Source organism: Pristiophorus japonicus, chromosome 8, assembly GCF_044704955.1.
Source record: "Pristiophorus japonicus isolate sPriJap1 chromosome 8, sPriJap1.hap1, whole genome shotgun sequence".
In the NCBI taxonomy this organism is placed as follows: Eukaryota; Metazoa; Chordata; class Chondrichthyes; family Pristiophoridae; genus Pristiophorus; species Pristiophorus japonicus.
In genome coordinates, this window is record NC_091984.1 from 159,656,397 (window position 1) to 159,669,011 (window position 12,615).

Below are 12,615 nucleotides of genomic sequence, written 5' to 3' on the forward strand. Positions count from 1 at the left end.
ACCAAGGTTGTGAATTTCCACGGCCACGACAGGGCCCCGAAGAACGAGCATACGATTTTGCTAGCAGTGGGTTGAGGAGGAAACCTCCCCCAAGGCATCATCCCCAGTGCTACAACACAGGGCTCATCATAGGCAGTCCCTCGGAATCGAGGAAGACTTGCTTCCACTCTAAATATGAGTCCTTAGGTGGCTGAACAGTCCAATACAGGAACCACAGACCCGGTCACAGGTGGGACAGATAGTCGTTGAGGGAAAGGGAGGGTGGGACAGGTTTACCACACGCTCTTTCCGCTGCCTGCGCTTGATTTCTGCATGCTCTCGGTGATGAGACTCGAGGTGCTCAGCGCCCTCCCGGATGCACTTCCTCCACTTAGGGCGGTCTTTGGCCAGGGATTCCCAGGTATCAGTGGGAATGTTGCACGTTATCAGGGAGGCTTTGAGGGTGTCCCTGTAACGTTTCCTCTGCCCACCTTTGGCTCGTTTGCCGTGAAGAAGTTCCGAGTAGAGTGCTTGCTTTAGGAATCTCGTGTCTGGCATGTGAACTATGTGGCCTGCCCAGCGGAGCTGTTCAAGTGTGGTCAGTGCTTCAATGCTGGGGATGTTAGAAACATAGAAACATAGAAAATAGGTGCAGGAGCAGGCCATTCAGCCCTTCTAACCTGCACCGCCATTCAACGAGTTCATGGCTGAACATGAAACTTCAGTACCCACTTCCTGCTTTCACGCCATACCCCTTGATCCCCCGAGTAGTAAGGACTTCATCTAACTCCCTTTTGAATATATTTAGTGAATTGGCCTCAACTACTTCCTGTGGTAGAGAATTCCACAGGTTCACCACTCTCTGGGTGAAGAAGTTTCTCCTTATCTCGGTCTTAAATGGCTTACCCCTTATCCTTAGACTGTGACCCCTGGTTCTGGACTTCCCCAACATTGGGAACATTCTTCCTGCATCCAACCTGTCCAAACCCGTCAGAATTTTAAACGTTTCTATGAGGTCCCCTCTCACTCTTCTGAACTCCAGTGAATACAAGCCCAGTTGATTCAGTCTTTCTTGATAGGTCAGTCCCACCATCCCGGGAATCAGTCTGGTGAATCTTCGCTGCACTCCCTCAACAGCAAGTATGTCCTTCCTCAAGTTAGGAGACCAAAACTGTACACAATACTCCAGGTGTGGCCTCACCAAGGCCCTGTACAACTGTAGCAACACCTCCCTGCCCCTGTACTCAAATCCCCTCGCTATGAAGGCCAACATGCCATTTGCTTTCTTAACCGCCTGCTGTACCTGCATGCCAACCTTCAATGACTGATGTACCATGACACCCAGGTCTCGTTGCACCTTCCCTTTTCCTAATCTGTCACCATTCAGATAATAGTCTGTCTCTCTGTTTTTACCACCAAAGTGGATAACCTCACATTTATCCACATTATACTTCATCTGCCACGCATTTGCCCACTCACCTAACCTATCCAAGTCACTCTGCAGCCTCATAGCATCCTCCTCGCAGCTCACACTGCCACCCAACTTAGTGTCATCCGCAAATTTGGAGATACTACATTTAATCCCCTCGTCTAAATCATTAATGTACAATGTAAACAGCTGGGGCCCCAGCACAGAACCCTGCGGTACCCCACTAGTCACTGCCTGCCATTCCGAAAAGTACCCATTTACTCCTACTCTTTGCTTCCTGTCTGACAACCAGTTCTCAATCCACGTCAGCACACTACCCCCAATCCCATGTGCTTTAACTTTGCACATTAATCTCCTGTGTGGGACCTTGTCGAAAGCCTTCTGAAAGTCCAAATATACCACATCAACTGGTACTCCTTTGTCCACCTTATTGGAAACATCCTCAAAAAATTCCAGAAGATTTGTCAAGCATGATCTCCCTTTTACAAATCCATGCTGACTTGGACCTATCATGTCACCATTTTCCAAATGCGCTGCTATGACATCCTTAATAATTGATTCCATCATTTTACCCACTACTGAGGTCAGGCTGACCGGTCTATAATTCCCTGCTTTCTCTCTCCCTCCTTTTTTAAAAAGTGGGGTTACATTGGCTACCCTCCACTCGATAGGAACTGATCCAGAGTCAATGGAATGTTGGAAAATGACCGTCAATGCATCCGCTATTTCCAAGGCCACCTCCTTAAGTACTCTGGGATGCAGTCCATCAGGCCCTGGGGATTTATCGGCCTTCAATCCCATCAATTTCCCCAACACAATTTCCCGACTAATAAAGATTTCCCTCAGTTCCTCCTCCTTAATAGACCCTCTGACCACTTTTATATCCGGAAGGTTGTTTGTGTCCTCCTTAGTGAATACTGAACCAAAGTACTTGTTCAATTGGTCTGCCATTTCTTTGTTCCCCGTTATGACTTCCCCTGATTCTGACTGCAGGGGACCTACGTTTGTCTTTACTAACCTCTTTCTCTTTACATACCTATAGAAACTTTTGCAATCCGCCTTAATGTTCCCTGCAAGCTTCTTCTCGTACTCCATTTTCCCTGCCCTAATCAAACCCTTTGTCCTCCTCTGCTGAGTTCTAAATTTCTCCCAGTCCCCAGGTTCGCTGCTATTTCTGGCCAATTTGTATGCCACTTCCTTGGCTTTAATACTATCCCTGATTTCCCTAGATAGCCACGGTTGAGCCACCTTCCCTTTTTTATTTTTACGCCAGACAGGAATGTACAATTGTTGTAATTCATCCATGCGTTCTCTAAATGTCTGCCATTGCCCATCCACAGTCAACCCCTTAAGTATCATTAGCCAATCTATCTTAGCCAATTCATGCCTCATACCTTCAAAGTTACCCTTCTTTAAGTTCTGGACCATGGTCTCTGAATTAACTGTTTCATTCTCCATCCTAATGCAGAATTCCACCATATTATGGTCACTCTTCCCCAAGGGGCCTCGCACAATGAGATTGCTAATTAATCCTCTCTCATTACACAACACCCAGTCTAAGATGGCCTCCCCCCTAGTTGGTTCCTCGACATATTGGTCTAGAAAACCATCCCTTATGCATTCCAGGAAATCCTCCTCCACCGTATTGCTTCCAGTTTGGCTAGCCCAATCTATGTGCATATTAAAGTCACCCATTATAACTGCTGCACCTTTATTGCATGCACTCCTAATTTCCTGTTTGATGCCCTCCCCAACATCACTACTACTGTTTGGAGGTCTGTACACAACTCCCACTAACGATTTTTGCCCTTTAGTGTTCTGCAGCTCTACCCATATAGATTCCACATCATCCAAGCTAATGTCTTTCCTAACTATTGCATTAATCTCCTCTTTAACCAGCAATGCTACCCCACCTCCTTTTCCTTTTATTCTATCCTTCCTGAATGTTGAATACCCCTGGATGTTGAGTTCCCAGCCCTGATCATCCTGGAGCCACGTCTCCGTAATCCCAATCACATCATATTTGTTAACATCTATTTGCACAATTAATTCATCCACCTTATTGCGGATACTCCTTGCATTAAGACACAAAGCCTTCAGGCTTGCTTTTTTAACACCCTTTGTCCTTTTAGAATTTTGCTGTACAGTGGCCCTTTTTGTTCTTTGCCTTGGGTTTCTCTGCCCTCCACTTTTCCTCATCTCCTTTCTGTCTTTTGCTTTTGCCTCCTTTTTGTCTCCCTCTGTCTCCCTGTATAGGTTCCCATCCCCCTGCAATATTAGTTTAACTCCTCCCCAACAGCACTAGCAAACACTCCCCCTAGGACATTGGTTCCGGACCTGCCCAGGTGCAGACCGTCCGGTTTGTACTGGTCCCACCTCCCCCAGAACCGGTTCCAATGCCCCAAGAATTTGAATCCCTCCCTGCTGCACCACTGCTCAAGCCATGTATTCATCTGCGCTATCCTGCGATTCCTACTCTGACTAGCACGTGGCACTGGTAGCAATCCCGAGATTACTACTTTTGAGGTCCTACTTTTTAATTTAGCTCCTAGCTCCTTAAATTCTTTTCGTAGGACCTCATCCCTTTTTTTACCTATGTCGTTGGTACCAATGTGCACCACGACAACTGGCTGTTCTCCCTCCCATTTCAGAATGTCCTGCACCCGCTCCGAGACATCCTTGACCCTTGCACCAGGGAGGCAACATACCATCCTGGAGTCTCGGTTGCGTCCGCAGAAACGCCTATCTATTCCCCTCACCATCGAATCCCCTATCACTATCGCGCTCCCACTCTTTTTCCTGCCCTCCTTTGCAGCAGAGCCACCTACGGTGCCATGAACTTGGCTGCTGTTGCCCTCCCCTGATGAGTCATCCTCCCCAACAGTACTCAAAGCAGTGTATCTGTTTTGCAGGGGGATGACCACAGGGGACTCCTGCACTATCTTTCTTGCACTGCTCTTCCTGTTGGTCTTCCATTCCCTATCTGGCTGTGGACCCTTCTCCTGCGGTAAGACCAACTCACTACACATGATACTCACGTCATTCTCAGCATCGTGGATGCTCCAGAGTGAATCCACCTTCAGCTCCAATTCCGCAACGCGGACCGTCAAGAGCTCGAGGCGGATACACTTCCCACACACATAGTCGTCAGGGACACCGGAAGTGTCCCCGAGTTCCCACATGGTACAGGAGGAGCATATCACATGACCGAGCTCTCCTGCCATGTCTTAACCTTAGATACCCTTAAATTGGTAATAACAATGTTATAGTTCACTTACTGATATAAAAATTAAAAGAAAAGCTACTCACCAATCACCAGCCAATCACTTACCCCATTGGCTGTGACGTCACTTTTTGATTACTTTCTACTTCTATTTTGTTGGCCTGGTCGAGGACACTAATGTTGGTCTGTCTGCAGAAGCAGCATGCTACAGACAAAACAAAGTGATCCCACAACCAACGGATCAGATCAAAGCTCTGCAGTCCTGCCACATCCAGTCGTGAATGGTGGTGGACACTTATACAACTCCATGTACAGCCTCATCCTCAATGATGGCGGAGCCCAGCACGGGAGTGCAAAAGGCAGGGCTGAAACGTTCACAACCATCTTCAGCAGAAGTGCCGAGTAGATGATCCATCTCGACTTCCTCCTGAGGTCCCCACCATCAGAGAAGCCAGTCTTCAGCCAATTTGATTCACTAAACGGGATATCATGAAATGGCTGAGCGCAGTGGATACAGCAAAGGCGATGGGCTCCAAAAACATCCCGGCTGTCGTGCTGAAGACGTGCTCCAGAACTATCCGCGCCTCTAGGCAAGCTGTTCCAGTACAGCTACAACACTGGCATCTACCCGACAATGTGGAAAACTGCCCAGGTGTGTCCCGTCCACAAAAAGCAAGAAATATCCAATTACTGCCCCATCAGTCTACTCTCAATCATCAGCAAAGTGTTGGAAGGTGTCGTTGATATGCTATCAAACAGCACTCACTCACCAACAACCTGCTCACCAAGAGTCATACCTTACAAAGGAAGATGGTTATGGTGGTGGTGGTTGTGGTGGTCATGCTATCTCAGCCCCAGAACATTGCTGCAGGAGTTCCTCAGGGCAATGTCCTCAGCCCAACCATCAGCTGCTTCATCTGACCCTATGATGGAGGGAAGGTCACTGAAGTGGAGATGCTCGCTGATGACTGCAGTGTTCAGTCCATTCGCACCATGGAGCAATCCGTGCCCGCATGCAGCAAGATCTGGACAACATTGAGGCTTGGGCTGATAAGTGGCAAGTAACATTCGCGCCACACAAGTGCCAGGCAATGACTATCTCCAACAAGCGAGAGTCTAAGCACGGGACAGAATCCCAGACCGGATGATGGGGCAATATTCCACATCAGATCACCAGACCTATTCGCCATCAGCTTGAAGTTAACAGGCTGTGACCTCAGAAAGGACCACGAGCCAGCATTGCAGGTCTGCTTGTAAATCAGTATTCTGCAGCAAGTTCAAGTTAATATTCCCAGAGCAGACCGTAAGTTAGTATTCCAGGCACTGTATATGTAGTGAGACTGACAACCCTGTTCATTGCACTCGGCTTACTGCAATACATCACTGTGATTCTCCTCACCTTTGATAGGCAGATGAATAATACTCTATTCACACTCAGCCCAAGACTCAGAACAGGTCAATGAACAGTACTCAGTACAGATGGCAGAGTTACAATAATGTTATGTATTAATGCTTGCCGGTCACCAGACACCAGAGGGCGCCACGGTCGGAGGTCATTGGGCTGTACGCATGTGGCATGTGTGCTTGGTCACCAGTATATAAGCGGAGTGTCTTTGTCATGCAGGCACTCTTGGGTAGGAATAAAGATGGATCAGGCTGCACCCTGAGTGAGTTTACAGTAGCCAGACTCTTGAGTCATTACAAATAAGTAAAGGCGTCACTACTCAGAATCAAAACAACACAGGTAGTTGGGTCCTTGGTTTAATGTCTCATCTGAAGGAGCAACGCTATCACCAGAAATTTCCACCATCGGCACACTGTGCCTGCGGTGTGTACTATCTACAGGAGCCAAGGCTTCTTCGACCGCACCTCTCAAACCCGCCACCTCTACCACCCAGAAATATATCGGCTGTTCCTTTATCCCTGCCGAGTCAAAATCCTGGAACTCCCTCCCTAACAGCACTGTGGGAGACCCTTCACCACATGGACTGCAGTGGCTCAAGGCGGCAGCTCACCACCATCTTCTCAAGGGGCAGTTAGGGATGGGCAATAAATGTTAGCAACACCTACATCCAGAGAATGAAGTACAAAAAAATAAACTACACGACTACTGCACTGGAACACAAAGCTGCACAGAGGCCGCTGTCTAGGTGCTCGGGCAGTGTCCAACGTCTGGATGTCTTGTGCAAAAAAAAGGCAACGCACAACCACGGTTTAGTGCACGCACTGACGAAGGAGCGACAACTGCACAGGAGTTGTCCCAGTTCGAGGAGATAGTGCTCAGTGTTTCTAGACCAGAGTTTGTGATAGGAGGAATGGGAGGGAGGGTTTTGCAATGTGGTCGCCTTGCCCAACGAGTATCCAATCGTCTGTCACCCTCACTGCCTTCTGTGCAGAAACCCTTGGAACGCACGATTCCTGCTGAGTCTTTCCAAGGTGAGCCGGCATCAGCTGGTGACACCCCGACCCCGAGCATGTTGCATCACCCACTCCACCTGGCACCAGATCAATGCACGGACCATTGAGGCAGTCAGCTTGGAGAGAGGGCACTGGGTGAAGCACCGATCGCAAGCGAGTAGGAATAAGCGAAGGTGACAGCCAAGGACTAGATAGCCACTGCGCCGGGATCCTGATCTTCCCCTGTTGTATGGGCCACGGATTGGTACCCTACTGGCCTGCCTTCAGAAGGGCGATCGATGAGCAACAGCACTTGCTAACATCGTTGAGAGAGCGTGCGGCCTTGCACATGATGTTTCTATAGCAGAGACTGACACGTCTTCACCACTGTAGTTCATTGTGGAGCGTGTGGCAACTTCACCAATATCCAGGGACATTGTGACTGGGGCCATTGATCAACTTGACACAAGTGCTGGATTTAAGAGGCTGGGGGTGTGGCTGGGACAGAGAAAGAAAGACTTGCATTTATATAGTGCCTTTCTCGACCACAGATGTCTCAAAGCGCTTTACAGCCAGCGAAGTACTTTTGGAGTGTTGTCACTGTTGTAATGTGGGAAACGCGGCAGCCAACTTGCGCACAACAAGCTCCCACAAACATCAATGACCAGATAATCTGATTTTGTTATGTTGATTGAGGGATAAATATTGGCCAGGACACCGGGGATAACTCCCCCGCTCTTCTGTGAAATAGTGCCGTGGGATCTTTTACTTCCACCCGAGAGAGCAGACGGGGCCGCGGTTTAACGTCTCATCTGAAAGACGGCACCTCCGACAGTGCAGCACTCCTTCAGCACTGCACTGGAGTGTCAGCCTATGTGCTCAAGTTCCTGGAATGGGACTTGAACCCACAACCTTCTAACTCAGAGGTGAGAGTTCTGCCCACTGAGCCATAACTGGCTGAGAGTGCGCGAGCACGAGCACGAGCACGAGCGATCACTTGGGGCTCAGTGAACAGCAGCAGCCCGACACCACACTTGCTTTGCCCCACTTCAATGAGGCATTCGGTTAGGAAGAAGGTGGAGGATATCTGGCAGGCACGAGAAGCATCTCATCATTAATGTAGTCATTGAGTCAATGGATTTTGTGCACTTTAGTTCTCCTTAGTCTGGAGAGTTTCCATTGGGAAGGGCTATGTAAAGAGATCAGCAGATGGAGGATGTCACAAGGCACTGAGGTACAGTAGAAGGGAAAAGAAACTAAACAATGAAAGACTTGCATTTCTAGAACACCTTCCATGACTTCAAAGCCAATGAAGTACTTTTTGAAGTGTAGTCACTGTTGTAAAGTAGGAAGGCTATTACATACAGTTTCTGGGGATACTACGTAATTTGTCAGGATCTGGGAATGACTGGAAGTGGTCATCTACCAGTGCCTCCCAGACCCACCTTCCCTTCCTCCATTTCCTCCTCCTCTTGCACTACAGCTACGACTTCCTTTGAAATCCTGGATCACACTTTCCCCGCCAGTATTGGCAAGTCAGGCGTCGCATTCCGGGTTTCCACACCAGATACTCCCCTCCGGCCCAGCAATCACGGACCATCCCGTGAGCCAGCTTTGCAGCCGGAGTGAGTCTTCACTTGTTGAATATTGCGGAGATATTGTGAGCCGAGGAGGTACAACAGAGAACCCTGGGTCATTTGTGTTTCAGCTTACTGGATAGGTCACATGCTACCCAACGAGTCCCTTCACTTCAAAAGGTGGAAGAATAAACATAATAACATAAGAACCTAAAAAATAGGAGTAAGCCATACGTCCCCTCGAGCCTGCTCCGCCATTTAATACGATCATGGCTGATCCGATCATGGACTAAGCGCCACTTCTCTGCCTGCTCCCCATAAATCCTTATCAGTTAAGAAACTGTCTATTTCTGTCTTAAATTTATTCAATGTCCCAGCTTCAATTCAACTCAATTCAAACATTCTTGTCTCTAGAAGAGAAAAGGCAAGTAGGTGACCCAATAGGGATCTTTAAAATGATGAAGGGAGTGGATATAGGGGGACCATATTTTCTAAACCAAATCTGGGGACACAGAGTCTGAGCACAGCAAAGTAGCCAGGATGGAAAATGGAGGTTGCGCAGTGTAGCGCAGCAAGGCAAAAACTGTCAGCAGCCATTGACCTGAAACGAGATTTCTGTCGAACAGTATGACATGTATATATTCCAATGACTATGGCTCTAGTTTCAAAGCGGTGTCCGCCATGCACACAAATACAGCTGCACTGTCGGAGGTGCCGTCTTTCGGATAAGATGTTAAACCGAGGCCCCGCCTGCTCTCTCAGGTTGGTGTAAAAGATCCCATGGCACTATTTTGAAGAGCAGGGGAGTTATCCCTGGTGTCCTGGCCAATATTATCCCTCAATCAATAGAACAAAACAGATTATGCGGTCATTATCACATTGCTGTTTGTGGGAGCTTGCTGTGTGCAATTTGTGCTCCGGGCCACACGAGGAAACCTTGGGCCTCCGCCCGTCCTGGACCCTCTGTCCCCCCCCTCCGGCTCCAGAACCGCCTCGCGACCACTTACCCACATTTTGGGGACCAATCCCTCGCGTCCTCAGCAGCAGCCTCCTGCTGCCCAAAATTCCGCAAGGGCCCAGTGCATCCTGCGGAAGACGGATGGAGCCCTCTACAGGGGTTAGAACCACTCGGGCCTCAGTCTGCACGTCTCCTTCCCGGAATTAAAACAGGCCCTTAAGGATTCATGTGGTGTCACTAGGCAGGGTTGAAAACATGGCCTGCTGCTAACATGCACCGTCGTTCATGACACTATTAAAATCAACAACAATTGTGTTTATATAGTGCCTTGAACGTGGTAAAATGTCCCAAGGCACTTCAGGGGAGTTTTTTTTTTAAAAAGACAAAACAAATAAATTTGACACCAAGATACACAAGAAGAAATTACGGCAGATGACCAAAAGCTTGGTCAAAAGAGGTAGGTTTTAAGGAGCGTCTTAAAGGAGGAAAGAGAGGCAGAGAGGGGGAGAGGTTTAGGGAGGGAGTTCCAGAGCTTGGGGCCCAGGCAGCTGAAGGCACAGCCATCAATAGTTGGGCAATTATAATCAGGGATGCTCAGGGGGGCAGAATTTGAGGAGTGCCGAGATCCTGGGGGCTTGTGGGGCTGAAGGAGATTACAGAGATAACGAGGGGCAAGGCCATGGATTGATTTGTAAAATAAGGTTGAGAATTTTGAAATCGAGGCGTTGCTTAATTGGGAGCCAATGTAGGTCAGCGAACACAGGGGAGATGGGTGAACAGGACTTGATGCGAGTTAGGACACGGGGCAGCTAAGTTTTGGATCTCAAGTGATACCTGGGAGATCTTGGTGTATACCAACGCATCCAGCCAAAAACAAGTGCCCGGTTCACCCCACACCAACCCCGAACCGCATATACTGTGCAAGTGGAGACTCGAAGGTACACAATACCCAAGGGTGCAGACTGGGAATAACTCCAACTGATGTGTGGACAGGTTTGAAACAAGGAGCGCTTCTAGCATCTTTAGTCACTCGTTTAATTAAACCAAAGGGCGATGAGAGGAGAGGATTAACGTTTAAAATTTTGAATGTGCAATTTACAGTAACTGCACCTCCTCAGTGTTCAGCTCCTTCAGATTGAGTTGTACACCAGGGGCCAATTACCAGTTGCTAGGTTACAAGAAGGGGCCTTAGGAACAGCGAAAACAAAAGAAAGCAGCCCACGGGATTAAGTTCTCGAGACGCGTTGGTACATTTTTCAATCGTATATTATTACCCCGTCTCCCCCTCTTCCAATATAAAATCTCTTCTGTTTAGCAGTATGTTACAACACAGCCAGTCTCTTGCAGTTGGCAACAATCCATAAAACACCCAAAGGCAGGTCTGGTATCATAAAACAGGCCAAAAGAATTCCATCACATCTCCCGGGGACAGGAGCAGAGCATAAATAAACCACAGGACGCTGATACAACAACTCATGCTGTGATCCGCAAACAGACCCTCTCCCTAACACATAAATCCACACTCTAGAACAAAATGGGGTTACAAAATCAGTGAATACAGGCTAAAACACCCACAGCGGGACAGAGGTATATTTTCCAAGTCACACCATCCTGAATTGAAAATATATCACCGTTTATTCATTGTCGCTGGGTCAGGATCCCAGAACTCCCTCCTGTGGGAGCACCTTCACCACACGGACTGCGGCGGTTCAAGGAGGAGGCTCACCACCTTCTCAAGGGGCAATTAATGCTGGCCTTAATGAAGGAATTTTTTTTAAACTTGGGCACCAAAACCTTGATCTATATTTGGACTCTCTACACTTTCAGACTGTTTGACTGCCTGACTCGGACTTGTTTCTAGTACATCTGATGTAGGATTTGCTACTGGTACTCTACTTGTAACAAGCCTATCTGACTCATTAGAAATAATCAAATCATTCCAACTTTTAACTCCTTCCACATCTGTAGGTAAGATATGATCAATGTGAACAAACCCAACCTTTCCATGATCAATGAGTGGATATAATCCCAATCCCAAGCGCTCTGTATTTTCCATGACTCCCGTCTTCCTATTTGTTTACCTTTATATTGCAGGCCTGCTCCATTAATCTCCTGGCATTTTCCTCAGCCCTGTAGCGCTTTGGCAGCTGGACACGGAAGAACTTCAATGCCCCTTCGAAGTCAGCCTGCAGCAGGTCTTCCTTAGAAGTCTGGGAAGGGAAAAGTGAGAATGAGCTGCGGCTTGAACGTACGGTCCATTAGGCAGATATTCAACATCACAAAACTCATCGATAACTCATCTTCCTTTTAGCTGCGCTCATTGAAAAAGGAGTGTGGTATCTTGAGACACAGTAACTAAAGACAACTGCACAACATGGCTTCCGGGGTAGAACTACATGCACATGCTTTATTGTCATATACATCAGTAGTCCACAAGATGGCTCTATAACACTTCTCCCTCCTTATTGAAGAAGTTAATCATAGCAAATAATCATTGTACATAACTTGCATGGTATACACAACTCTTGGTATACAGTTCTCAAATGGAACCCATTTTATGATTCCAAATGCTACCAAAGAATTCTGTAACACAAACAAAATATATGGACTTATTATCCATATTTACAGATTAAACTTAACCACTGGTTTTCTGTTTCAAAGAGGATATATTCTTTCTTGAACAGAACTTTCCAATCTTGTTGTAGGACTTTGACTCATTCTAGGTTGAGCCTGAGGAGAGTGTTTCCCCCCCCCCCCGCCAAGGGCTGACCTTGATCTACATTTGGACACTCTACACTTTCAGATTGTTTGTCTGCCTGACTCAGACTTAAATTATGGCTTTCTCATGGACTTGTTTCTGGTACATCGGCTGAAGGATTTGATATTGGTACTCTGTTGTTTGAGAAACAACTCTGCTGGTTTTCTACCAGTAGTGGTACACGGAGTATTCCGATAGGTAATCAGAAAATTTGCCAGTTTGTCGTCCAATAACAACTGACGTTTCTTTGGATTTGGATCCAACATTTGCTTGATGAGGGCACATTTGACAATT

The 12,615-nt window shown here is 47.5% G+C and overlaps 1 protein-coding gene across 6 annotated transcripts in view; it reads right to left on the reverse strand.

Moving 5' to 3' along the window:
- The window catches only part of rabgap1l (RAB GTPase activating protein 1-like), a 626,729-nt gene that overhangs the window by 85,871 nt on the left and 528,243 nt on the right, over window positions 1-12,615 (reverse strand). For all 6 annotated transcript variants that reach the window (XM_070887463.1, XM_070887462.1, XM_070887464.1 and 3 more), the window contains one exon: window positions 11,645-11,773. In XM_070887463.1, coding sequence (XP_070743564.1) covers window positions 11,645-11,773 — 129 coding nt within the window. The remainder of the gene's footprint in view (window positions 1-11,644; window positions 11,774-12,615) is intronic.